Below are 26079 nucleotides of genomic sequence, written 5' to 3' on the forward strand. Positions count from 1 at the left end.
TCCCGCGGCTGTCACGGCTGCAGCCCCCGTCCCGCCCATCCGGGTCCACTCGACCGATGGCCCGGTTCGGTTCTTAAGTTCTGATTGGCCAGTGCCAGACGACGATGCCCCGCCCACGCCCTCCTGCCAATGGCTCAGAGACAAGGAGGCGCGGCCTATCCCTGGGAGAGGATGAAGTGGGAGGGCGAATACTGAGTAAGAGCGCCGATTGGGTGGAAGGCGGGCCCTTGAGGCCTCTGGGAGCTCCCATTGGCCTGCGAGCTCAGCGTCTGTAGTGTGGGGCGGAAATGGCTGGGAGGGGGATGGGGATGTTGAATTTGGAAATTGGAGGGGACGCTGGTGGACGGTCAGTTTTGGGGAGTGCTGGGGGTGGAGATGGGTGTCAAGAGGGCTGAAAGTGGGGATCCGGAGGAGCCCAGAGTAGGAGTCCGAGGAGGCTCAGAGCTTGGAGTCCTAAAAGGCTCGGAGTCGGGGGTCTGAAGGATTCAGGGAGGGAAGAAGGTTTGGGAGTCAGCCTCAGAGCTAAAGATCCCAGGGTGCTGGAGTGAAGGGGCACTTAGGAAGGGAAATCCGAGGGGCGTCCAAATGGGAGGATCCGAGGAGGCTGAGGGTGGACATGTCTGAGGAGGCTCAGATTGGGGTTACAGGGGTGCACAGAATGGGATTCGGTGGGGGGCGGGGGTCGCTGAGTGTTGATAGCGGGGCTCACAGTTGCAGGTCTGAAGCGAGGTCTTAAGGTGTTTAAAGGGGTTCTGGGGTGCAACCCTGGGGGCTATATGTAGAGCTTTTGAGAAAGGCTCCCTGTGTGTGGGGCCAGACGATGTTCTCTGTGGGAGGATTGAGAGGGCATATGTGTAGTTTGATGGGCCCTTAGTAAACAGAGTAATGTGGGATTATTCTTGGGGTTCATTGTTTCCGGGCATGGAGCCTAGGGGCTCTCTGTGTGGCTTGTAAGATGCTGAAGACTCAGCTTTTAGAGACCAAGTGAGTTTCAGAAGAGGGCTGAGGTGAGGCCTGGCCTGTGATGGCGTGGAAGGCTGCGTTGTGGTGTTAGAGTGGGAGGCCTAGTGACTTCAGCGTGTCCTCCCCTCCCTACAGGATTAGGTGCAAGGAGTTGGTGGTGATGGAGGAGCAGGATGCCAGAGTCCCAGCCCTGGAACCATTCAGAGTGGAGCAGGTTGTCAGAACTCGGGGTGCAGAGGGTGAAGGAGGCAGGCTGACTCCTGAGTTCTTGGGTTGGGATTGCCCCCTTCCTCCAAATTCATTCTTACTGTCAGAGTCCATTCTGGAATGGCACTGGTCCCTTGACCTCAGACCCTGACCTGTCTGAGGACATCCTGAGCCTGTCTCCAGGCATAGGGGTTGCTCTGTGATGATATGTCCTCTGTGTGGGTTGAAGGGCCACATCTTCAAGGAGGTCATGTCTATCCTAGGCACCACCTGTAATCTACTATGTCCCAGACTTCATCTCCAAAGAAGAGGAGGAGTATTTGCTTCGACAGGTGACCTCAGTGCCCTTCTGGTCTGTTTTCCCACTCTTCCCATATTCCTCCCCAATGCCCATCCTCTGTATGAGAGCCCACAAGGCTGCAGTGAAGACCCTGACAAAAGGAACAAGGAAGTTACAGAGCTCATACTGCCTCTACTGAGATAGCCCAATCCTGCTAGCTTAGAGAATAGGGGGTTATAAACATAGGCTGAGATAGCCCAGTTCAGATCATTGAGATTGGGGAGTAAAGAATTTACTGTTCAGATTTCTGTGCGGAGATAGCCCAGTAAACTCTTTCCTGTGCTAAAATAGCTCAGCATAGACCCAGAGCCTTAGGAGTAAGGTTACCAAACACAGACCATCTAGGCTGAGATGGCCCAGTCTGCATTCTGTTCTCAAGGTCTGGGGAAAGAAGAATTTACAAAGCTCAGAGTCCCTGCCCTTTGCAGCCCCAGAGCCTAAGTTACAAAGCACAGATCTTCCCTGTGTTGGAGTAACCCACTGATCTTGAGTCCAGGAAAAAAATTAGCTACAGAACACAGACTTCTTTTGCTGAGATAGCCCATTCCAGACCTTTGCGTTCTTGGCATTGAAAAATCTACATATTATAGAATTCCTGGGCTGAAATAGCCCAGTACAGCTCCATAACCATGAAGGGAATGAGTAGATTATCAACTAGAGCATAGACTTGTTGGACTGAGATAGCCCATTCTAGACCATTAGGATCTTGGCAGTGGAAGATTTTCAAAGTACTTTCTTTGCTGTGCTGAGATAGCCCAGCTTTGCATATTCCCTTCCCCAGGCAATAGGAACAAGGAGGCTGCAGAACTCAAACTGTCCTCAGAGAGCCCAGGAATCAGGAATTTTTGTTTGTTTGTTTTTTGAGACAATCTTGCTCTGTCGCCCAGGCTGGACTGCAGTGGTGTAATCTCAGTTCACTGTAGCCTCCACCTCCTGGGTTCAGCCAATTCTTGTGTCTCAGTCTCCTGAGTAGCTTGGATTGCAGGCGTGTGTCACCACACTGCCTCCCAGGTTCAAGCAATTCTCCTGCCTCAGCCTCCCAAGTAGCTGGGATTACAGGTGCGTGCCACCATGCCCAGCTAAATTTTGTATTTTTTTTTTTTTTGAGACGGAGTCTCGCTCCGTCGCCCAGGCTAGAGTGCAGTGGCGCGATCTGGGCTCACTGCAAGCTCTGCCTCCCGGGTTCACGCCATTCTCCTGCCTCAGCCTCCCGAGTAGCTGGGACTACAGGCGCCCGCCACCTCACCCGGCTAGTTTTTTGTATTCTTTTTAGTAGAGACAGGGTTTCACTGTGTTAGCCAGGAAGGTCTCGATCTCCTGACCTCGTGATCCGCCCATCTTGGCCTCCCAAAGTGCTGGGATTACAGGCTTGAGCCACCGCGCCTAGCCTAAATTTTGTATTTTTAGTAGAGACGGGGTTTCCCCATGTTGGCCAGGCTAGTCTCGAACTCCTGACCTCAAGTGATCTGCCCGTCTCGGCCTCCCAAAGTGCTGGGATTACAGGCGTGAGCCACCAGGTTTGGCATGGAATCAGGAAATTAGAATGCAGACTATTGGCTGGGCTGAAAAAGCCCTGTCCAGCCCCAGCACTCTGAGTAGATTGTGAGACCCACAACTCTCAGACCATGGTTGTGCAGCCCTGATTGCTACATCCTGGTAGACATGGATGGGCTTTGAGGCCAAAGGCATTCCCAGGAAAGAAGGCAAATCACAAAATCCTAGGAACCCACCGCCCCAGGAAATGGTCCCACAGACACTGAGATGACCCATTTCCACCCCAGAGGTAAAGGCCCTTATGTTGACCTAGGTGGGAGAATCATAGAGGGGTGATCCTAAGAAAGGAGTGACCCCCTTCCCACCTCCTAGGTTTTTAATGCCCCAAAGCCAAAGTGGACCCAGCTCTCTGGGAGAAAGTTACAGAACTGGGGTAAGTATCCCTGGCTTGGGGCATGAGTGATTCTGGGATGTAGGCTGGGGCAGGGGACTCAGGTCCAATAGACTTAAGACATCAGAGGGCCCCTGACAGCTCAAGGAGCCCCAAGAGCCAGGAGGATTTTAAAGGGGTCAGTGGAGGTCCTGAGGGATTAGCGATTTCCTGATGAGTTGGGAGTATCTGAAAGGGGCCCATGGTGTGGAGAAGTGAGTAAACCTCTGAAGGACCCAGTGGCTATCTCCAAAGGGTCAGGGGTCCCTGAGGGGATCAGGGTGCTTCCAGCCATTGTGGAATCCCTAATGGGGGATCTGTTGCTATGGGGGAGCCCTCAGGACCCCATTGCCTTCCCCAGGTGGGCTTCCCCATCCCCGGGGGATGGTTCCTGAGCGGCTGCCCCCATGGCTCCAGCGCTACGTGGACAAAGTGTCTGACTTCAGCCTCTTTGGAGGCCTCCCAGCTAACCATGTCCTTGTGAACCAGTATCTGCCTGGGGAGGGCATCATGGTAACCATACACCCTCGGCCCGTGTCCCCCCACTCAGACTTCTGAGCCATGCTGGGGCAGAGGACCCTGTACCCACCCTCACTCATTAGGCAGCCACATCTCCCAAGCAGGCATTCACCTGCCTGTCCCTGGCTTGGGAGGGACAAGCCCTCGTGGGGCTTGGGAGCCCCGCGTTGACCCAGAGGGTGGGGGTTGTGGACTCCTGCCCTGCCAGCCCTGGTGCCCACTCCCCAGCCCCACGAGGACGGACCACTGTACTACCCGACTGTCAGCACCATCAGCCTGGGCTCCCACACAGTGCTGGACTTCTACGAGCCGCGGCGGCCGGAGGATGATGACCCTACAGAAGAGGTGGGCCCCCAGACACTGCCCCAACCGCTTGTAGGCACTTCAAGAACTAAATTCCAAGATGACCTGGTCCCACGTGCCTTTGGGGTACTCCTGGCACTCTCCCAGATACCTTCCCTTGTACCCTCATGGGGTGTACCCTCATGGGGTATACCCACTTCCTCCCAGACACCCAGCCCATCTGCTTACAGGGTGCCCCACGTGCCATGATTTCCACAGGCTCCCCGATGCCCCCACCTGCTGAGTGGATGCCCCTGACTCCCTAGCAGACACTGATATCCTCAGATACCCCACCGCCATTAACTCAGGGGGGCCTCACCTCCTCCCAGATGCCCTATCTGCCCCTGCTTAGGGTGCCCCAGATGTCCTGCTACTCTAAGAATGTGATTTGGGGTGCAGGACACCCCCAGATTCTCCTTGGCCCCTGACACATGATTTCTCTGAGTGATGCATTTCTAGCACCCCAGTGTTCACAGAAACGCCCCTGAACACCCTGACCCACTCCTTCTTGGGGCTTGCCCTCAAGCCCTGCATGCTCCTGGATGCTCTGATACTCCCTCAGCTGTGCAGTTGTCCTCTCATGTCCTGATATCCTTGGGGACCCCCACTGCCTCTAACCTCTGCCTCACTCTGTCCTCACCTGGTCCTGGCTTCAGCCATGCTCTCTCAGCCCAGCTCTGCCTGCATTTCCTGGGGACTGCTGATTTCTGGGTCCCAGCCCCAGCCCCACCCCTTGGAGATCCCAGCTGCAGCTCCCACGGTCCGCTGACCCTTTGACGCCCCCATCTGCCGCCTAGATCCTGCCCCCTCCCGAGGGACTGCAGAGCCCTCGCCCTCCCTTCCTGGCAGCCCCAGCCCAGGCCCCAGCAATTTTCACTCCTGAACCACCAAAGCCTCCATCATTGTGAGCGCACTTGCTCTTCAGCCTTTGCTGGGGACTCGCTGACCCCCGGAGCCTGCCGACCTCTCGCCCACCCCCCGACTTCTTGAGCCCCGCTGACCCTCAACCCACCCTGCAGCCTCGGCCTCCGCCCCGGCCCACCACCTCGCTACTGCTGGAACCGCGCAGCCTGCTGGTGCTCCGCGGCCCCGCCTACACGCGCCTCCTCCACGGCATCGCGGCGGCCCGCGAAGACGCGCTGGACGCCGCCTCCCCGCCGCCCAATGCGGCCGCCTGCCCGTCGGCGCGGCCCGGAGCCTGCCTGGTGCGCGGCACCCGGGTCTCGCTGACCATCCGCCGCGTGCCCCGCGTGCTGCGCGCCGGCCTTCTCTTGGGCAAGTGACCGCCAGGGCCGGGACCCCTCGGATTCCCGGGTTCCTGCCCTCTTGGGGCTGCTGTGACTCTGCGACCTTGGAACCGTGGGCAGAGGGGGCTCCCCTGGTTTATTTATTTTCCCAGTAATTTTGTGTGAGCTACAGAAGACCCCATACCAAATAAACAAAAAATCTTTCCTTGGTCTTAGATTTTTATTTTTTAGGGAGCCAGATGTTTGGGTTCCTGAGGGGCGCGGCATCTAGGGTCTTAAACGAATGGGGTAGGCCCCAGAGGTCAGATGTCTGGGTCCCCAGTGGGGCAGAATCCATGGCTCTTGAGGAGGTGGGGGAAGGGTTCTATCTGGAACCCTCTTGGATGGCCTGGAGTGATGCTGGGAGATTTAGCTACTGGCCTGCTAGGGAGGAAGGAGTTAAGTGGCTCTTCTGTCACCTGAGCTGGGCATCAAATGGCCGGGTCCAGGTTCCTCTTGGAAGGGGCGGAGCCAGACCTGTCCTGGGCCTCTCCTGCAGCCTCAGGCCCCTGTGACTACAGCGTAGGAGCTCTGGGACACCCTTGTCTAGGGAAGAGGTCTTACTGGCTGCCCTCACCTGACTTTGTGTCCCCAGGCCCCCAGCCATGGCCCTGTCCCTGCCTCTGGGCCCTAGACTTGGCTCAGAGCCCTTCAACCACCCCCCGGGAGCACCTAGGGAGCCGGACATTGTTGGATGCACCGTCTGCCCCGCATCCGGAGAGGAGAGCACGAGGTGGGGGCCTGGGCTTTGGAAGCTTGTTTCCAAGAGGGTAGGCGTGGTGGCAGGGGCCATATGAGGGTAGGAGGTGCCATGGCTGTGATCACCTGGGGACACAGGAGAGGCCGCCGGGGTTGGGGTGAGGGTAGGCTGAAAAGTGAGGTGTTGGGGTTGGGGTGAGGGTAGGCTGAAAAGTGAGGTGTCGAGACTCACCCAGTCACCGCCCCCTGCCTCCTAGCCCAGAGCAGGCCCAGACCCTGAGGCAGGACTCCTTGGACCCTCCTGAGCACTTCCAGGGTGGGCCAGGGGGCAATGAGCCTGCTGCTCAGCCCCCAAGATGGTCAACACCCTCTTCCTACAAGGACCCAGCTGGGGGCAAACACTGTGAGGTGAGCTGAGGTGACCCAGACCCCTTATGCCAGCCCTACCTCCTCTCTGTCCTCCGGAGTCTGGCCTCCACAGTGAGGACTGGGTGATGATTCTGGAAAGGTGTTGGGTGTCTGTAGGGGGAGGGACCCTCTGGAAGTGTTTCAATATCTGACCAATCAGGGAGACGTATTTTCTTTTTTTTTTTCTTTTTTGAGATGGAGCCTCTCTGTCGCCTAGGCTGGAATGCAGTGGTGAGATCTCTGCTCACTGCAACCTCCGCCTCCCAGGTCCCACTGATTCTCCTGCCTCAGCCACCCAAGTAGCTGGGATTACAGGCGCATGCCACCGCACCTGGCTAATTTTTTATGTTTTTAGTAGAGATGGGGTTTCAACTTGTCGGCCAGGCTAGTCTCAAACTCCCGACCTCAGGTGATCCACCCGCCTCAGCCTCCCAAAGTGCTGGGATTACAGGTGTGAGCCATCGTGCCCAGCCATATTTCTTTTTTATTAAAAAAAGAAAAATAAAAAATAAGAGACGATGTCTCACCATGTTGCCCAGGCTGGTCTTGAACTCCTGATCCTCCGGCCTCGGCCTCCCAAAATGCTGGGGTTATAGGTGTGAACCACTGCACCCGGCTGAGAAGCATTTCATCATTGCACCTGATGTAGCCCCATTCTTCCGAGAATGGGTACCCCGGGGGGGTACCCAGCCCCGCTCCCTGTCCAGAGCCCCCCGGCCTCAAACATCCAAGTTTCCAGGAGCTATAAAACCTGGAGACCTTGAACTAGATGTCTCTCCTCAGGCCTGGCACCACTGGGAAGGCCCCCCAGTGGGAGCGACCCTGGTGCAGACAGACCTGGAGATGGACTGCCGCAGAGAAGTTTCCAGAAGCTTACAGAACGGGGTGGGGATGGGAGCAGGGGTGATATCTTGATTGGCCCACTGGTCCTGACCTGGCTCCTGTGTTCCCCAGCACCCCATCTCTGGCCTGGAGGTACTAGAGGCTGAGCAGGACAGCCTGCACCTGTGCCTGCTGGGGCTGGGCCGCCGGCTGCAGGACCTGGAGCAAGGCCCAGGGCGCTGGGCATTGGCCCAGAGTGGGATGGTGCAGCTGCAGGTAGGCAGGAGAGGCCAGGATGTGGGGGTGTGCAGGGACCCAGCAGTGGGTGCCAGCTTTCTGGGATGGGAAATGGGTTGAGTGCATGTTCCAGGCCTGTGGGGAGGGGGTAACTCTAGGTTTTGGGTCTCTGGTGTGTGTGTGGGGTGATGTCCAACCATGTGTCCTCAGGCCCTCCAGGCAGACCTACGAGGGGCAGCTGAGCGCGTGGAGGCGCTGCTAGCGTTTGGTGAGGGGCTGGCACAGCGGAGTGAGCCCAGGGCCTGGGCAGCCCTGGAGCAGATCCTGCGGCCCCTGGGAGCTTACCGAGACTCCATCTTCCGGCGGCTCTGGCAGCTGCAGGCCCAGCTGGTCAGCTACAGCCTGGTAGGGCCCATCCTGATACCCCTCACCCAAACCAGGCCCCAACCTCATAGCCTCCATGACCTCTGTCCTTTGACCCAGGTGTTCGAGGAGGCCAACACGCTGGACCAGGACTTGGAATTCGAGGGAGACTTGGACTGGCCAGCACGTGGTGGGGTCTGGGGGCCCTGGGCACCCAGTAGCCTCCCCACTTCCGCAGAGTTGGAGTGGGATCCGGCGGGGGACATTGGGGGTCTTGGGCCCTTGGGACAAAAGACAGCCTGGACACTAGGAGTGCCCTGTGAGCTGTGTGGCCACAGGGGCCCCCAGGGCAGGGGACAAGGCCTCGAGGTGAGAGCAGACCCCCTCGAGGGATCTCCTGCCAGGCACCCTGGGGACATCTCTGTGCACCTTCTAGCAGGGTCCTGCCCTTCCAAGGAGGTGTCAGTGACTCTGTCTCCCCCTCCATCTCTGTCTCTCAGTGTCTCCTTCTATCTCACTGTTTCGCTCTCTCTTGTCTGTCTCTTTCTACATCCTCAAGCCCAATCTCAAATTCACTCCTGAGGCCCCCAGATGAGGCCCCCAGATCATGCCCCATTCACCTCCTGACTGTTCCAGTCTCTCCTGGTGCTGCCTGTTCAGGGAGGCCTGCCCTGACCTCCAAACATGAGCACTCCTAGTTTCTTACTTTATTTCCTAACAGCACTCACCACAGCTTGACTTTGTATATTTACTTATTTTTAAAAATTTTTATTTATTTTTTGAGACAGAGTCTCACTCTGTTGCCCAGGCTGGAGTATAGTGGTGTGATCTTGGCTTGCTGCAACCTCTGCTTCCCAGGTTCAAGCGATTCTCCTACCTTGGCCTCCCTAGTAGCTGGGATTACAGGTGTGCACCACCATTCCTGGCTAATTTTTGTATTTTTAGTAGAGATGGGGTTTCATCATGTTGGCCAGGCTGGTCTTGAACTCCTGACCTCAGGTGATCCACCCGCCTCGGCCTCCCAAAGTGCTGAGATTACAGGCATGAACCACCGCACCAGGCCGCAGTTACTTATTACGTGTTTTTTTTTTTTTTTTTTTTTGAGACGGAGTCTCACTCTTTTGCCCAGGCTGGAGTGCAGTGGCCGGATCTCGGCTCACTGCAAGCTCCGCCTCCCAGGTTTACACCATTCTCCTGCCTCAGCCTCCCGAGTAGCTGGGACTACAGGCGCCCGCCACCTCGGCCGGCTAGTTTTTTGTATTTTTTAGTAGAGACGGGGTTTCACCGTGTTAGCCAGGATGGTCTCGATCTCCTGACCTCATGGTCCACCCGTCTCGGCCTCCCAAAGTGCTGGGATTACAGGCTTGAGCCACCACGCCTGGCCTACTTATTAATTTATGGTCTGTCTCTCTCCTGTCAAATATAAGCTCCACGGAGGCCAGGAATTTGCCTATTTCCATCCCCACTGTGTCCTCAGCTCCTAGAACAGTTCCTGGCTTGTAATAGAAACTCATTACATATTTATTGAATGAATGAATAAATAATGTCTCTCCTCTCTTGGTTTCTTTGGCTCTGCCCATGTCTGTCTGTCCCGTGAGATCTCTCTGTTCCCCCAGAATCTCATCTCTATGACACCTCCTATCCTGGCCCTCCCCCAACCACGTTTCTGTTTGTTGCTGGTTCTCCAGGAACCACACACCTCTCACTCCCGACAGGACATGCTGGAGTCTGGCCTCAGCTACCAGAAACACTTAGCAGGTCACCAAAGACGCTCCCTGCTCCGGAAGCCTCAGGTGAGCCCGTTCTCAAACAGGTGTAGCACTCAGGAATCTTGATGGCGAGTGACAGAAACCCAAGAAATGAAAAGGCACAAAAAAGGGAACGCTATTAAAAAAAAAAAATGTAACGGAAAGGTCCAGGCACTGTTGAATTCAGAGCCTGAAATAACACCAGGGCCAGGCTGGGCACAGTGGCTCACACTTGTAATTCCAGCACTTTGGGAGGCCGAGGCAGGTGGATCACCTGAGGTCTGGAGTTCGAGACCAGCCTGGCCAACGTGGTGAAACCCCGTGTTTACTAAAACTATAAAAATTAGCCGAGCGTGATGGCACATGCCTGTAATCCCAGCTACTCGGGAGGCTAAGGCAGGAGAATCACTTGAGCCCAGGAGGCAGAGGTTGTGGTGAGCTGAGATCACACCACTGCACTCCAGTCTGGGCAACATAGTGAGACCTTATCTCAATAAATACATAAATAAATAAAAATTAAAAAAGAAATAACACCAAGGCTCAATCCCTCCCTTTCTCGGGCTCTAAGTCCCCAAGGTGGCTTCCTTCTCAGCAAAATGGGTGCGCCAGTGGCTACATAGTCACTCCCACTGGTTTACCCACCCCAGGGGAGGGAGCATGCCTCTGACCCTACTGACAGCTGCCAAAGTCCCAGGGCTGACTCCCACTCACCAGCTGAGGTCATGGGCTGCACCTTGAATAAACCAGAGTGCTCGGATTGGCCAGGTCTGGGTCACACCCATCATGGAAGTTGGGCAGGTGGGTGTCAGCTTCACCTGAACCTGAAGGTCTGGGAGTGGAAGGCGTGACAGCCTCCCACCTCCAATTGAGGCACTGTTACCAGAAAAAGAGGGATTGTACTGGATGAAGGACAGACACAACCAGACATCCACTACACTTGGAGATATTCCAAGTCCATGTGGGGTCCTGGGGATGAGGAGGTGCCAGGAAAGGAGGAGAAATAAGACCAGCCCTGTAGGTCTACAGTAGTAGGGTAAAGGCGACACGAAGTGTCACTTCTGGCTGGACACTGTGGCTCACACCTGTGATCCCAACACTTTGGGAGGTCAAGGCAGGAGGACTGCTTGAGGCCACATAGTGAGAACCGCCCCCTCCCCTCATCTCTACAAATCATTAAACAAAAGTAAATGGTTGTAGTGGCATGTGCCTGTGGTCCCAGCTATTAGGGAGGCTGAGGTAAGAGGATCACCTGAGCCCAGGAGGCTGGGGCTGCCATGAGTCGTGATTGTATAACCGCACTCCAGCCCGGGTGACTGGGCGAGACCCTGTCTCAAAAAATAATGTGTCAGCCAGGCGTGGTGGTTCATGCCTGTAATCCTAGCACTTTGGGAGGCCGAGGCAGGCGGATCACTTGAGGTCAGGAGTTTGAGACCAGCCTGGCCAACATGGTGAAACCCCATCTCTACTAAAAATACAAAAATGAGCCGGGAGTGGTGCCACCTGTAGTCCCAGCTACTGGGGAGGCTGAGGCAGGAGAATCGCTTGAACCCGGGAGGCGGAGGTTGCAGTGAGCTGAGATTGAGCCATTGAACTCCAGCATGGGTGACAAGAGACTCCGTCTCAAAATAAATAAATAAAGTGTCATTTCTATCCACTCTGCTGCTGGCTGCTCTCCCTCCTTAGGACAAGAAGAGGCAAGCATCTCCCCATCTCCACGACGTGAGGCTGGAGGGGAATCCCGGGTGAGGTGCCTGAGAGATGGGACTAGGGTGTGGGGGACAGAGGTCCTAGCAGCAGCCCACCTGTATGTTTAACACTGCATTTCCCTTCACAGGGCCCCCGATCCTGCATCCAGGCGGCCCCTGACCTTCCTGCTTATCCTCTTCCTCCTCTTCCTCCTCCTGGTGGGTGCCATGTTTCTCCTGCCCGTGTCAGGAGGCCCCTGCTGCTCTAACGCCCGAATACCCAGGACACCCTACCTGGTGCTCAGCTATGTCAATGGTCTTCCCCCAGTCTGATGTGTGTAATAAATGGTCACTGTCAAAGGATGTGTGAGGATACTAGGTGCCTGCGTACCCGGAATCTAGGATGTGGTCTGGATATGTCTGGATGGACTCTTTTGCCTTGAGGACAGAACACACAGAACCGCATCAGCCCATCTTGGGTGGGGCTGCTCCAGACTCTGACACAGTCAAGCACCAGTTCTTTATTCAGGCGTGGCAGGGGACTCCGGACGTGAGCTCAGGAAGGGAGAAAGCCAATACTGGGTGAGTTACCAGTTGCTGCTCTGGGCACCTGGGGTGTCATCCCATTGCTGGTTGCACCCTAGGGACAAAGAAGTTGTGGCTTTTTTTTTTTTTTTTTTTTTTTGAGATAAGAGTTTCACTCTTGCCCGGCGCGGTGGCTCAAGCCTGTAATCCCAGCACTTTGGGAGGCTGAGACGGGCGGATCACGAGGTCAGGAGATCGAGACCATCCTGGCTAACATGGTGAAACCCCGTCTCTACTAAAAAATACAAAAAACTAGCCGGGCGAAGTGGCGGGCGCCTGTAGTCCCAGCTACTCGGGAGGCTGAGGCAGGAGAATGGCGTGAACTCGGGAGGCGGAGCTTGCAGTGAGCTGAGATCCGGCCACTGCACTCCAGCCCGGGCAACAGAGCGAGACTCCGTCTCAAAAAAAAAAAAAAAAAAAAAAAAGAGTTTCACTCTTGCCTAGGCTAGAGTGCAATGGTACAATTTCAGTTCACTGCAAACTCCGCCGCCAGGATTCAAGCGATTCTCCTGCCTTAGACTCCAGAGTAGCTGAGATTATAGGCATGTGCCACCACATCAGGCTAGTTTTTTTTTTTTTTTTTGAGACAGGGTCTCGCTCTGTCACCCAGACTTGGGTGCAAAGGTATGATATCGGCTCATTGCAACCTCTGCCTCCTGGGTTCAAGAGATTCTCTGGCCTCACCCTCCCAAGTAGCTGGTACTACAGGCATGTGCCACCACACCTGGCTAATGTTTGTATTTTTACAAATCCTTTGAACCTGGGAGGCGGAGCTTGCAGTGAGCCGAAATCGTGTCACTGCACTCCAGCCTGGGTGACAGAGCAAGACTCCGTCTCAAAATAAAAAAAAAAAAAAAAAAAAAGCAAGCAACTTCATTTGGAGAGACAGCAAACCAAGAAGATGGCAGACTAGTGTCCTAAAGAACCATCTCAAGTTAGTATAAGTTTTAGGTTTCTTTTTATGCTAGAGAAGGGTGTTGAGGTTAGGTGACCAATGACTGTAGACATCTGGATGCCAGCAAGAGTCCAGAAGAAAACTTCTTTGACTACGTACGTCAGGTCACAATATTCTTGTAAATCTCTAGTATAACATTGTTACTTGTGTGTACAGTTTCCTGATCTCCTGGTGGCCTGGTGAGTTTTGGGAAAGGGACTGTTATTTTTTTAAAGTTGAGCTATAAACTAAATTCTTCCTATAATTTAGTTTATAAATTAGCTACACACAAAGCTAAGCAGAAGCTTTTAACCTAAAGGATGTTACCGCAGGGCGTCAGAGGCAAAATGGAGTCAGTCATGCTAAGCCTCCCACCACTGTAACACACACACCCCATCAATTTAGCAGCCAACAGTAGAGTCATTGTTCTTCTGTAGTTCCAACCAAAGTCCCAAGGCTGGCTCCTCTGGCTTCTGTCACATGCTCCACCTTTGCTGGGGGCTGCAGTCAGCCCCACCTAAACCATGTGGACTGAAAATGGCAGAAGGGTGGGTCTCCAAAGAGTATCAAGTTGTTGCTACTAGAAGAGGGGAACAGACACTGATGGGGTGGGGGAAGCTGCAGATTCTGGGAGAGACTCCAGGTTCAGGGAAAAGTCACCATGCAAACCAGATTTGTCCTGTTTCAAAGGCCAGGTTGAGACTCTGGCATCAACCAGAGGAGGCATGGTCCCCCTGAGATCACCAGCAAATAGGGGGAGCAGTCTTGGCAATATTGCCCCAATAGGCCCGGTAATGGAGCACATCTGTGTCATTCGTTCATTTAACAAATATTAACTGTCTGCTATGAGTCAGGTCCTGGTCAAGGAGCAGAGACAAGACAGTGAACAAGACGGTGCCTCTGGTGCCTCTGGAGCTAGCTGACATTCTACTTGGGGAAATTGACAATAACTAAAAGAAATAAGTGAAATATGTAGTGGTCACAGGGTGGTAAGTGATGAGGAGAAAAATAAAGTGAGCAAGAGGAGGGGGGCACAACTGAAACAATGTGGTTGAAGAAGGCATCAGGGAGTCAGTAGAATGGAGCCACTATGTTAAAATTTCGCCATGAGAGCAGATTGTAGTGAGGAAACAGGCCATGGGGACTCAGAATAGTGCTGTCCAATAGAAATTGAATGTGAGGCCGGGCATTGTGGCTCATGCCTGTAATCCCAACACTTTGGGAGGCCAAGGCAGGTGGATCACTTGAGGTCAGGAGTTCAAGACCAGCCTGGTCAACATGAAGAAACCCCGTCTCTATTAAAGATACAAAAATTAGCCGGGCATGGTGGCAGGTGCCTGTAATCCCACCTACTCGGGAGGCTGAGGCAGGAGAATCACTTGAACCCAGGAGGTGGAAGTTGTAGTGAGCCAAGACCACGCCACTACACTCCAGCCTGGGTGACAGAATGAGACTCTGTCTCAAAAAAAAAAAAAAAAAGAAAAAGAATAGAATGTGAGCCACAAATGTAGTTACAAATTTTCTAGCAGTCACATTAAAACAGTAAAAATGGATTAATTTTAATAATTTATATTCTATTTAACCTGTCTAAAATATTATCACTTCAATATGTAGTCAATACAAAAATAATGAGATCTTTTACAATCTGTTTTTCTTACTAAGTCTTTGAAATCTAGTGTGTATTTCACACTTACAGCACATCTTAATTCAGACGCCAAATTTTTAACAGATAAAATGCAATACAGTCCTACTAAAACAATGAAGTCGTGTAATAAAAAATATTTTACATTCAAAATACTTTCACATTACATTTACATTTAAATTACTTCAATTTTAAAATTTAGGCTGAGCATAGCAGCTCAAGCCCTGTTGCCCAGGCTGGTCTCGAACTCCCAGGCTTAAGTGATCGGCCCACCTCAGCCTCCCCAAGTGCTAGGAAACCTTTTATTTTATTTTATTTTATTTTTTTTTGAGACGGAGTCTCGCTCTGTCGCCCAGGCTAGAGTGCAGTGGCCAGATCTCAGCTCACTGCAAGCTCCGCCTCCCGGGTTCACGCCATTCTCCTGCCTCAGCCTCCCGAGTAGCTGGGACTACAGGCGCCCGCCACTTCGCCCGGCTAGTTTTTTGTATTTTTTTAGTAGAGACGGGGTTTCACCGTGTTAGCCAGGATGGTCTCGATCTCCCGACCTCGTGATCCGCCCGTCTCGGCCTCCCAAAGTGCTGGGATTACAGGCTTGAGCCACCGCGCCCGGCCTGGGAAACCTTTTAAAACTAGAACAAACTGCCATATGCCCTTACCCAGATTCACCAGTGGTTAACACTTTGCTTCATGTGATTTACCATCCATACCCTTGCTAATATATTTATATCAGTGCATATGTTTTGGAACCATTTGAGAGTAAGTTGCAGACACGAGGCCTTTTTACTCCTACATTCTTCAGCGTGTATGTCTTAAGAACAAGGCCATTCTCTCACACAATTACAGTAGTTATCAAAATCAGAAAATTTAACAACTCAGTTCTATTTTTAACTCAATCTGTAGTCTAAATGACTCTAATCCCTGTATGTCTTTTATAGTGATTTTCTTAGATCAGGGGATTTCTTGTTTAACAGATGGGTCAAGGGATTGAGAAACATTGACCCTGTGCCTTAGCAGAGTAAAAAACAGAACAGCAGCCCAGGGCTGCTTCACGCCTATAATCCCAGCAATCTGGAAGGCCGGGGCAGGCGGATCACTTCAAGAGTTTGAGACTAGCCTGGCCAACGTGGTTGAAACCCCATGTCTACTAAAAATACAAAAAAAATTTAAAAAATTAAAAAATAGCTGGGAATGGTGGCGGGTGCCTATAATCCCAGCTACTCACCAGGGGTGGGTGGGGGGCAGGCGCTGAGGCAGGAGGAGTGCTTGAACCTGGGAGGCGGAAGTTGCAATGAGCCAAGATTGCGCCACTGCACTCCAACCTGGGCAACAGAGTGAGGCTTTATCTCAAAAAAGCAAACAAAAAAGCAGAGCAGCAGACGCACACAGAGGGTCAGCAGAGAACTGGGCACTGGTCCATGCTTGACACATAAGCATCCTCGGAGCCAAGGACTAGGGTGATGGTTTATCTGGGATGTGATCCCAGGAAGCGCGAGTGGGGAAGAGACAGGGCAGGCGGAAAGCCAAAAACGGTGCTCACACCACTGTGGGCAACTGGGGGTCCATCCCACAGGGTACCTCTGAGGAACCCTGCAGAACACATGTTCCACCAGAGGACAGGTGCTCATCCAGTGACTGCTGCCCCCTACAGGCTGAGGGTTGCCTCTGAGGACATTAACCCACCTCCCAGGACTCTCAGGAAGCCCTCAGGCAGAGCAACAGAGATGCAGGGGCTCAGGGAAGGAGGCTGCAACCTCCTGAGAACTTGCTTCTGCAGCTGCAAGTGAACCCAAGAGGGCAGGAGGGCCATGGGTGGGGGTCAGGCCTCATCATCTGCTGTCACAACAGGGTTTTTTGGGGTTTTTTTTTGAGATAGAGTCTCACTCTCATCAGGCCTCATCATCTGTTGTCACAACAGGGTTTTTTGGGGGTTTTCTTTGAGATAGAGTCTCACTCTCGTTGCCCAGACTGGCGTGGTGGTGCATGCCTGTAATCCCAGCTACTCAGGAGGCGGAGGCAGGAGAATTGCTTGAACCTGCGAGGCAGAGGTTGCAGTGAGCAGAGATTGCACCATTGCACTTCAGCCTGGGCAACAAGAGTGAAACTCTGTCTCAAAAATAAATACGATAAAATAAAATAAAGAATAAAAATATTAGCTGGGTGTGGTGGTGCACGGCTGTAGTCTCAGCTACTCAGAAGGCTGACGTGGGAGGATCACTTGAGCCTGGGAAGCTTAGGCTGCAGTGAGCTGTGCCATTGTACTCCACCCTGGGTGACAGAGACCCTGTCTAAAAAAAAAAAAGTTAGATCACTCACCTGTGATCACATAATCAGTAAGTATGGGAGCTGGGATTCAAACCCTGCCTTCCCATTCCCGGGTCCGTGCTCTTAGCCATTGCTCACCTGTACAGCTCCTCCCTCAAATCAGGCATTCCTCCATCCTCTCCACCGGGCAAATCTCACTCATCTGTAACACCCAGGTTAACGTGTCTTCCCTTCTGACCCAGGATGCCCGGCCCCACTGGAAACTTGATCCCTGCCTGCAGCCCTGCCAGGAGCTCCAATCCTGGGGCTTGTCAGGGTTCAAGATCATGGAGCCAGGAGTGAGGGGGTGGCAGGAGATGCAGCTGGAGATGTAATTAGGGGGGCTGGATGGGTAGGACCCCATTGGTCTTTGGCTTTTACTTTGAGATGGAGCCAGGAAACAATTAACATGATCACCCTGATGGAAGAAATTGAGGCTGAGAGAGAGGTGGCTGAGGTCCCATGGTGAGGACAAACCTGAGACAAAGCTGAAGTAGAAGTCACGAGCAAGTAAACCCACAGCCTTGTGCCTGGGGCACGCCAGGCCCCAGCTGAGACCCTGCATTTCTTCCTTTTGCCCTGCCAGGCCTTTCCCCACACTGGTCTTTTTTTTTTTTCTTTTTTTTTTTCGAGACGTAGTCTCACTCTGTTGCCCAGGCTGGAGTACAATGGTGTGATCTTGGCTCATTGCAACCTGTACCTCCAGGGTTCAAGCGATTCTCCTGCCTTAGCCTCCTGAGTAGCTGGGATTACTGGTGCCCACTACCACGCCTGGCTAATTTTTGTATTTTTAGTAGAGACGGGGTTTCACCATATTGGCCAGGCTGGTCATGAACTCCTGACCTTGCGATCTGCCCACCTTGGCCTCCAAAAGTGCTGGGATTACAGGTGTGAGCCACCGCACCCAGCCTTGGTCTTTGTGCCTAGAAGCCTATCCTGGCAATTAATTCTTCAAATTCCAATTCTACTTTATAACCATTTGGGCATGTGGCTCCCCAACTAGGATTAGGGCAGTGACTGTTTCTCTTCCATCCATCCTCCCTTTGGTCTGAGGTCTATGCTCCTTACCTGTGGTCCTCCTCCCCACAGCTACATCCACAAGAACTCATTTCCACTTACTTAACTGACATGGGTGCAAATACAGCTCAGTGATGCAAACTGCATCCCTCCACAGAATGTCTAGGGCAGGCCCATATGGGGACACAGGAGGGAGTATACCTGTGATCTATGGGGTTCATCTCCCCTCCCCTGCCCCAGGCCTTGTCGTTCATTGTAGCTGAGGCTGGACCCTTCAGCTGCGTTTGAGAAATTTCCAGGTCTGAGACCCCCACTACTGCCTCAGAGGCTTTGAGCCAGTTCTCAGCTCCACCATTTCCTGTCCCACACAAAGATGTTAAATAACTTGCCCTCCATTAGGGAGCCAACTGGGGTATCTTTGGGGGTTAAGCCAGGATGAACCCCCTCCACAAATCTGCCCAGGGGAGAGAACTATGCTGCTTCAATCAATGTGCCAGTCTAGAGGACTCCGGAGGGAGTCAGATTCCCACACCTATCACCTCCCAGATGGTCCCTTCCAGGTGTCTGTGTGTGTGTGCGGTGGGGGGGGGGGGGGGGGGGGTGTTTCAAAAATCCTCAAATATATAAAAGCTTTAAGACCACCAACAGGAAAGTAGACATATCCCCAATTTTATTCCCTTTGTCCAACATTCTGAGAGGGAAGGGGCAAATGAGTCAACGTTGCCCCTCAAAACCATCAAGTAGGGCCCTTTAGTTGATCAACCAGGGTGACAGACCGCTAGCCCCTTCCTCGTGGTCCTGGCTTGTCACAATTAATGGGGGAAAGTTTTCCCAAAGGGGATTCCGGGCTTCTCACCGCTTGATCAGGGAACCTTCCCAATACTTTCTCAGCAAAAAGTCTGCACTTCTCAGAGTTAAATACAGGAGAGGGGAGACTCCTTGAGGAGCCAGAGGTGGGTGTGTTCTCAGGGGTCAAGAGAAGGGTGTCTCAGGCTCTCCCTGTCCAGCAGGGGGCGTCCTGGCTCCCCGTACCTTCGGGCAAGTAGCTCTCGGCTTGACACTGTGCTTGACACTGTCCAGCCCGCCGGCGTCCCAGGCCGCCCCAAGCCCTCATGGGGGAGGAGCGCCGACCTGTCTCCAAGCATCGGAAAAGGTGGGCCTCTCTTGCCGTCCATCATGAGGCTCTCTAGGCCCCCTGCATCGCCAAGGGGCAGTCTCTGACATCCCTAATTCGTCGAGCTAGTCTCTCGAGATCTCTCACCTTAGGCGAGTTCCCCAGGCCCCCCACGCAGTCAGGCGAGTCTCCTGGCTCCACCACGCCATTGAGCGAGTTCGGCTCTTCGCCAGTCACCGTCCGTCGGGCCAGGTCTCCGGTGCCCCCGTGCTGTCGTGGGGGTTCCTTGGACCGTCGCCGTCGTCAGGCTGGGAACCCACGCCGCCAGGCTCCTCGGTCGGGGCCCGCGGGCGTACGAAGGCGCCCATGGCGGTGGCGTGGCCCGAGCGTAGCAGCTGCAGCTGGCGCCGCCCGCGGCGGTACAGGTACTCGATGCGCAGCACGTCGGAGCGCGGCAGGCCCGCGTGCTGCCGGAACTCGGCCCGAACTCGCGCCTCGGCGCCCGGTTTCCCGCGTCCAGCACGCAGCAGATCGCGGTACAGGCTCAGAACCTGCCTCTGCAGCCGGCTGTGCCGGCTCATGACCGCGGCTAGGCAGAGACGCTCAGCGAACTCCCTGCTAACCGCCGAGCCGCCACACAGCGAGCAAAGGCCAAAGGGCAAAGCCGCAGCCACTTCCGCCTTGCGCTTCCCTTGGCCCCCAACTCCCGCCTCCCGCCATCCGGCGCTGCCGCGTCTGATTGGCTGTCGTTGCTGTTGCACCACAGCGGGCTGGGAGAAGTGGGCGGAGTCTCTGGTCGCGGCCTCCCCTGTAGGGAACACGTGTTCTTGAAGGGACAGCAGTTCTGGGGATCCTGGCACCTGCGTCTCGTAGGAGGAGGTCGCTATGTGTTCGGACTCCTAGGTCTTGGGTCGGATGGAACAGAGGATCCTGACCTAACTCCTGCGTTCTGGGAGAAGAGGAAGCTAGGGTTTGTTTTTGTTTTTGTTTGTTTTTTTGTGACGGGGTCTCGCTCTGTGGCCCAGGCTGGAGTGCAGTGGCGCGATCTTGGCTCACTGCAGCCTCGAACTCCTGGGCCCAAGCGAACCTCCCACCTCAACTTCCCGAGTAGCTGGAACCACAGGTGCGCGCAACCGCGCCCCCTATTTTATTGTTATTATTATTTGCAGAGATGGAGTCTCGCTATGTTGCCCAGGATGGCCTCGAACTCCTGGGCTCAAACGATTCTCAGCCTCCCAAAGTGTTGGGATTCCAGGCGTGAGCCACCGCGGCCTGCTACGGGTTCGGACTTTGGGTCCCAACGGCACGGAGCACTGGGAGAGACACTGGGCACAAGCGTGCTCTTGCTGTCAGTTACTGATTGAAACCATCTCGGGAAGCTCCGTGCGTTCCCTCGTCCGGGGCAGGTCTGTGTCTGGGGTCCCAGCCCTAGGCACGCGCAGAGGGACGAGGCCCCATAGGGAAATGGCTCTCGGCCGGTTGGACAGGCTTCTCCGTGCTAGGGGAAGACAAGCAGAGGGGGTGTGGGCCCCAAGCCCCCAGAGGCAGCGTGTGGCTCTAGGAGCTGGGTTGGTCGCGCCCTCTGCAGGTGGGAGTCGGGCACTGGGCAGCGGTGTTTGGGTCCTCACGGACTGTTAAAGCCGGGAGTCCGGGACGCCCTGAACAGTGGACTAGACTGGCAGCCCGTTGTCCTCCCAGGAGCTTCAGGTCGTAGGCCGCAATGCCGTTGTTGTCCCCGCGGGCCGCCTGGAGGCGTCCTCGTAGCGCCAGGGAGGCCTGCAAGGACACAGCATCCTCGGGCCCCACCAGCACCGGAGCTTGGGGGACCGCTCGGTGACAACCCCAGACCCCTCCACCCAGCGTGCAACTGCGGCTCACACACTTGGGCCGGCAGCCAGCTGGGGGTCCGTTCCCCTTCAGAGAGGAGAAGCTGGTCAGGGGCGGGGATTAGACTTGGAGTTTCGGAGTCAAGGGAGAATCAGAAACCACTGTGAATCCTGCCTGTCGGGTGTATGTATGTCTATCAAAAATACATGTCCTAGAACAAGCGCGGTGGCTCACACCTGTAATTCCAGCAGTTTCGGAGACTGAGGCGGGCAGACCACCCGAGGTCAGTAGTTCAACACCAGCCTGATCAACATGGTGAAACTTCTGCCTTTAGGTTCAAGTGATTCTCATACCTCAGCCTCCCCAGTAGCTAGAATTATAGGTGCACACCAGCACATTGGGCTAATTTTTTGTATTTTTAGTAGAGACGGGGTTTCACCATATTGGTGAAACTACAGCCTTGATCTCCTGGGCTCAAGCAATCCTCTCACCTCAACATGTCCAGTAGTTAGGATTACATGAACATCCCACCACACCTGGATAATTCTTCTTTTATTGTTTTTTATAGAGACAGAGTCTCACTATGTTGCCCAGGCTTCACTCTGGAATTTTAAATATTTATTTTTTGTTTTGTTTTTAGAGACAGAGTCTTGCTATGTTGCCCAGATTGGTCTTGAACTCCGGCCTCATCCTCCCGAGTAGCTGGGATAATAGGGATGAGCCACCATGCTGGCTTGTACTCTGGAATTTAAACATCTATGTTTTTCCTGTCAAGTGACCCTTAATCTCCAAGACAACCTGTCAATCAGCCTAGGGGACTTTCTTTTTTTTTTTTTTTTTGAGACGGAGTCTCGCTCTGCCTCCCAGGCTGGAGTGCAGTGGCGGGATCTCAGCTCACTGCAAGCTCCGCCTCCCGGGTTTACGCCATTCTCCTGCCTCAGCCTCCCGAGGAGCTGGGACTACAGGCGCCCGCCACGTCGCCGGCTAGTTTTTTGTATTTTTTTAGTAGAGATGGGGTTTCACCGTGTTAGCCAGGATGGTCTCGATCTCCTGACCTCGTGATCCGCCCGTCTCGGCCTCCCAAAGTGCTGGGATTACAGGCTAGAGCCACCGCGCCCGGCAATGAGGGACTTTCTTTACCTTCCAGTGGACTCAAGGAGCTGCAAAACCTCAAAGGGAATACTATTGCCTCCTGCCCAGGGCCTGTCAATGGTTTTCTGATTACAGTCTCTCAGTTTGTCTTTGGGGAACTGGCCCACTCTCATTCTAGAGGGTTTCCTAGGTGATATCCCTGCCCTCTGACTCTGGCTCCAGCTTTGGTACACGGCCCAGCCCTGGCTACTTAGAGACAAATCAGAACATCCCATCCCCTGACTCCTGTAATTGTTTAGGGATGGGCAAATGACCTCCACTGGGACAATGAGCATCAGCCCCGGGACTTCTGTTGAAACTGTCAAGAAAGAAGTGCTGTCTCCCGGCTGGGACTGATAGACTGTACATCATCAACCTGGAGCGGTGGGAGATCACTCTGCCCGCAGACAGAGAGCTGGTTTGAAAATGAGGCTGTGGCAGTCTCAGATACCCGTTCTCCATTCCTTTCCTAGAAATAGCATTTTTTTTTCTTTTTTTGATACGGAGTCTCGCTCTGTCACCCAGGCTGGAGTGCAGTGGCGTGATCTCTGTTCACTACAACCTCTGCCTCCCAGGTTCAAGTGATTCTCCTGCCTCAGCCTCCCGAGTAGCTGGGACTACAGGGATGCGCCACCACATCCAGCTAATTTTTGTATTTTCAGTAGAGATGAGGTTTCGCCATATTGGCCAGGCTAGTCTAGAACTCCTGACCTCAAGTGATCCGCCCGCTTCAGCCTCCCAAAGTGCTGGGATTATAGGCGTGAGCCACTGTGTCTGGCCTTTTTTCTTTTTCTTTTTCTTTTCTTTTCTTTCTTTTTTTGAGATAGGGTCTTGCTCTGTTGCCCAGGCTGGAGTGCAGGGGCATGCTCGTGACTCATTGCAGCCTCAAATTCCCGGGGTCAAGCGATCTTCCCACCTCAGTCACCTAGGACTATAGGCGCTCCACACCATGCCTGGCTAATTTTTGTATTTCTTGTGGAAACAAGATTTCACTATGTTGCCCAGGATGTTCTCAAATTCCTAGGCTCAAGTGATCCTCCCACCTCGGCTTCCCAGAGTGCTGGGATTACAGGCATGAGCCACCACACTTGGCCCAATTAGAATCGTTAGCTGCACACATGGCCACTTAGCTAAAGATATATCTTCCAGCCCCCTTTGCAACCAGATGGGGCCCTTCCATAAAGTTTGGCCACTGGGAAGTGAATGGATGTGATGTGTGCCATTTCTGGGTTTTGTCCTTAAAGGGAGGAGGCCTGGTCTCTTTGTCCCCTCTTTTCTCCTTCCAACTTGCAGGAATGTAGCTGTGGTGAGGAACAGATGAGGGCAATACCACAGGGGAGGCAGAGCCACATGACAGATGGAGCCTGTGTTGGAGGAGGCAAGCTGGTTATACTTGGACTGCCTGTCAGAGATAATTAGGCTTCTATCACGTTTAAGCCACTGTAGGCTGAGCGTATTGGCTCACGCCTGTAATCCTAGCACATTGGGAGGCTGAAGTGGGAGGATTGCTTGCACCCAGGAGTTCAGGACCAGCCGGGGCAACACAACAAGACCTTTTCTCTACAAAAAAAAAAAAAAATTGGCCAGGCATGGTGGCACATAATTGTAGTCCTAGCTACTTGGGAGGCTGAGGTGTCAGGATTGCTTGAGCCCAGGAGGTCAAGGCTGTAGTGGCTATGATCACGCCACTGCATTCCAGCCTGGGTAACAGAGTGAGACCCTGTCTCTGAAAACAAACAAAAAGCTTAAGCCACTGTAATTTTGAGCTTTTGCTCTACCATACGGACCTGGAGCCTAACTACTATAGAAGCTAACACAGAAAAAGGAAAAGGCAAGGATGAAAGATGGAAAGAAACTAAGTTCTTAGCAACATCATTTGAGTCCTTGAACCAGCCAGACCTGAAGGCCTCATCTTTACAGGTAAGCAAAAGTAGACAAATTCTCTTCTGTATTTAAGACAGCTGGCATCATTTTCTGTCATTTACAACTGAAAATGCTAACTGATATACTGGTGATTCAGGGTACACCTTATGATGAGGTTTGGGAGACTCATCCTCACCTCCCAGGCCTGGAGATCCCTCTCACCAGAAGGTAGCATGTGGAAGCAGCCACAGTGGTCCTGGGACACACAGTCTGTGCCATCAATGGTGAGGCCACGCTCATAGCATCGGGAAGAACAGTGAGCGGGGTTGGCAGGCAGGACACACCCCCAATGATAGGTCTGTGCACAGATGCTATAATGGCCTCGGGGTGGGCAGGTCTGTGCTGCAGGCAGTTGGCAAAGATAAATGCCTAAGGCTCAAATTTCTTTTCTTCTTCTTCCTTTTCCTTTTCCTCTTCGTCGTCGTCTTCTTCCTCTCCCTCTCCCTCTTCCTCGTCTTCATCTTCTTCTTGTTCTTTCTTTCTCCTTCTTTTTTTTTTTTTCTGAGATGGAGTCTCCCTCTGTCCCCCAGGCTCGAGTGCAGTGGTGTGATCTCCATTCACTGCAACCTCCGCCACCAGATTCAAGCAATTCTCTACCCTCAGCCTCTCGAGTAGCTGGGACTACAGGTGTGTGCCACCACACCCAGCTAATTTTTGTATTTTTAGCAAAGACAGGGCTTCACTATGTTGGCCAGGCTGGTCTCAAACTCCTGACCTCAGGTGATCCACCCACCTCAGCCTCTCAAAGTGCTGGGATTATAGGCATGAGCCACCACGCCTGGCCTCGAATTCCCCTTTCCAATCTCATTGCCTCTGCCCCTAGTCAGCCTGGCTTCCCATTGGTATTTCCCCACCTCCACACCTTTGCAGCTGCAGTTCCCTTTCCCTTGGATCCCCTTCCCACACATTCTCCTCCACCAATTCCACCTATGCCAGGAATTCTTCCTGGACTCCAACCAGGGGAGGGGGCTCTTCCAGACAACCCATAATCTTCCCTGCCTGCATCCCAGACCAAGCCAGAGCACTTATGGCAGTGTTCAGGGCCCCTCCAGGGCATCGCAGGGTTCCCAGGCTCCTGGCTGGCTGCAGTATGGGCTGTGAGAGTGTCACAGAGACCACAGTGCTGGCCACTGGGATGACATGCATCCTGCAGGCATATCCTAAGGAAGGGCTCGGGGCTGATGAGGGCCACACAATGGTCAAAGGGGCCATCCAGCACCTGTAGGAGGCCACACAGTTTGGGAGACTTGAAGATCTGGGCAAATTATGTGGGCAGCTGACATGAAAGCCATGGTTGGGCTGGGTCAGTGGGCAGTGGATAGTGACCAGGCCCTTGGACCAGGATGTAGTATCCAGAGGCAGGTCAAGTAAGCCAACATTGCCTCCAAAGGACCCATGGAGCCCCACCAGCTGGCCTGAGAATGCAGAAGTCACCGTGAGCTTCCCCAGGTATACGTGAGATGCAGCCCACAGGCCATGTGCACCATGGCATGGTGACCCTCCAAGGCGGCCAACCCCAGCCTCCTGGCAGTGCCCAAGGCAGCCAGCAGTGCTCACCATCCACCTGCAGGGGAGGTAAGGGGTCAGCACTGGGGCTGAGGAGGCTGAACCTGCTCCCATGCCTCCCCGAAACCCAGAGGTCCCTCCCCATTGTGCCACAGATGAGAATGAGACTTTGGACAAGGGACTTAGCCTTTCTGAACTTCACTTTCTGTGTTTGTAACATGGAAGGACAAGAGTACCTACTTCGGGCCGGGTGCGGTGGCTCACGCATATAATCCCAGCACTTTGGGAGGTTGAGGCGTGTGGGTCACTTGAGGCCAGGAGTTTGAGACCATCCTGGCCAACATAGTGAAACCCCATCTCTACTAAAAACTCAAAAATTAGCCAGGTGTGGTGGTACAGGCCTGTAGTCCCAGCTGCTCAGGAGGCTGAGGCAGAAGAATCGCTTGAACCTGGGAGGTGGAGGTTGCAGTGAGCCAAGATGGTGCCCCTGCACTGCCTGGGGTGACAGAGTGAGACTCCATCTCAGAAAAAAAAAAAAAAAAAAAAAAGTACCTAC

The 26079-nt window shown here is 53.7% G+C and overlaps 3 protein-coding genes across 6 annotated transcripts; 2 read left to right on the forward strand and 1 right to left on the reverse strand.

Moving 5' to 3' along the window:
- Positions 1 to 277: 277 nt before the first annotated feature.
- Positions 278 to 5747, forward strand: ALKBH6 (alkB homolog 6). 3 transcript variants are annotated; one of them, XM_025368577.1, is made up of 8 exons: positions 278 to 346; positions 933 to 1007; positions 1099 to 1177; positions 1434 to 1502; positions 3377 to 3437; positions 3796 to 3947; positions 4182 to 4298; positions 5315 to 5747. In XM_025368577.1, exons 3-8 carry the CDS (start codon positions 1124 to 1126, stop codon positions 5576 to 5578), a joined length of 717 nt encoding a protein of 238 aa, XP_025224362.1. In that variant the 5' UTR covers positions 278 to 346; positions 933 to 1007; positions 1099 to 1123; the 3' UTR covers positions 5579 to 5747. The 3 variants fall into 3 exon arrangements, with proteins under 3 accessions (XP_025224362.1, XP_025224361.1, XP_025224363.1); XM_025368576.1 differs by lacking the exon at positions 933 to 1007 and having other exon boundaries at positions 288 to 346; XM_025368578.1 differs by lacking the exon at positions 933 to 1007 and having other exon boundaries at positions 288 to 346; positions 4220 to 4298.
- A 327-nt stretch (positions 5748 to 6074) lies between these two features.
- Positions 6075 to 11913, forward strand: SYNE4 (spectrin repeat containing nuclear envelope family member 4). Of its 2 annotated transcripts, XM_025368569.1 has the most exons (8): positions 6075 to 6314; positions 6538 to 6688; positions 7643 to 7786; positions 7958 to 8152; positions 8231 to 8479; positions 9799 to 9903; positions 11542 to 11600; positions 11693 to 11913. In XM_025368569.1, exons 1-8 carry the CDS (start codon positions 6187 to 6189, stop codon positions 11874 to 11876), a joined length of 1215 nt encoding a protein of 404 aa, XP_025224354.1. In that variant the 5' UTR covers positions 6075 to 6186; the 3' UTR covers positions 11877 to 11913. The 2 variants fall into 2 exon arrangements, with proteins under 2 accessions (XP_025224354.1, XP_025224355.1); XM_025368570.1 differs by lacking the exons at positions 7643 to 7786; positions 7958 to 8152.
- Positions 11914 to 18672: 6759 nt separating this feature from the next.
- Positions 18673 to 19844, reverse strand: SDHAF1 (succinate dehydrogenase complex assembly factor 1). Its single transcript, XM_025368579.1, has one exon. The coding sequence runs from the start codon at positions 19715 to 19717 to the stop codon at positions 19370 to 19372; it is 348 nt and encodes a 115-aa protein (XP_025224364.1). The 5' UTR covers positions 19718 to 19844; the 3' UTR covers positions 18673 to 19369.
- Positions 19845 to 26079: the final 6235 nt, after the last annotated feature.

The sequence above is a fragment of the Theropithecus gelada genome, chromosome 19 (assembly GCF_003255815.1).
Source record: "Theropithecus gelada isolate Dixy chromosome 19, Tgel_1.0, whole genome shotgun sequence".
Taxonomy (NCBI): domain Eukaryota; kingdom Metazoa; phylum Chordata; class Mammalia; order Primates; family Cercopithecidae; genus Theropithecus; species Theropithecus gelada.

Excerpts from the sequence above, each read along its gene's own strand:
- SYNE4 (XM_025368569.1), top strand. The coding sequence starts at position 6,187 with ATGGCCCTGTCCCTGCCTCTGGGCCCTAGACTTGGCTCAGAGCCCTTC. Across the intron at positions 8,153-8,230 it reads AGCTGGTCAGCTACAGCCTG|GTGTTCGAGGAGGCCAACAC; the intron begins GTAGGGCCCATC and ends CCTTTGACCCAG. Across the intron at positions 8,480-9,798 it reads GCAGGGGACAAGGCCTCGAG|GAACCACACACCTCTCACTC; the intron begins GTGAGAGCAGAC and ends CTGGTTCTCCAG.
- SDHAF1 (XM_025368579.1), bottom strand. The coding sequence starts at position 19,717 with ATGAGCCGGCACAGCCGGCTGCAGAGGCAGGTTCTGAGCCTGTACCGC.
- ALKBH6 (XM_025368576.1), top strand. The coding sequence starts at position 288 with ATGGCTGGGAGGGGGATGGGGATGTTGAATTTGGAAATTGGAGGGGAC. Across the intron at positions 347-1,098 it reads GGAGGGGACGCTGGTGGACG|GATTAGGTGCAAGGAGTTGG; the intron begins GTCAGTTTTGGG and ends CCCTCCCTACAG. Across the intron at positions 3,438-3,795 it reads GAGAAAGTTACAGAACTGGG|GTGGGCTTCCCCATCCCCGG; the intron begins GTAAGTATCCCT and ends TGCCTTCCCCAG.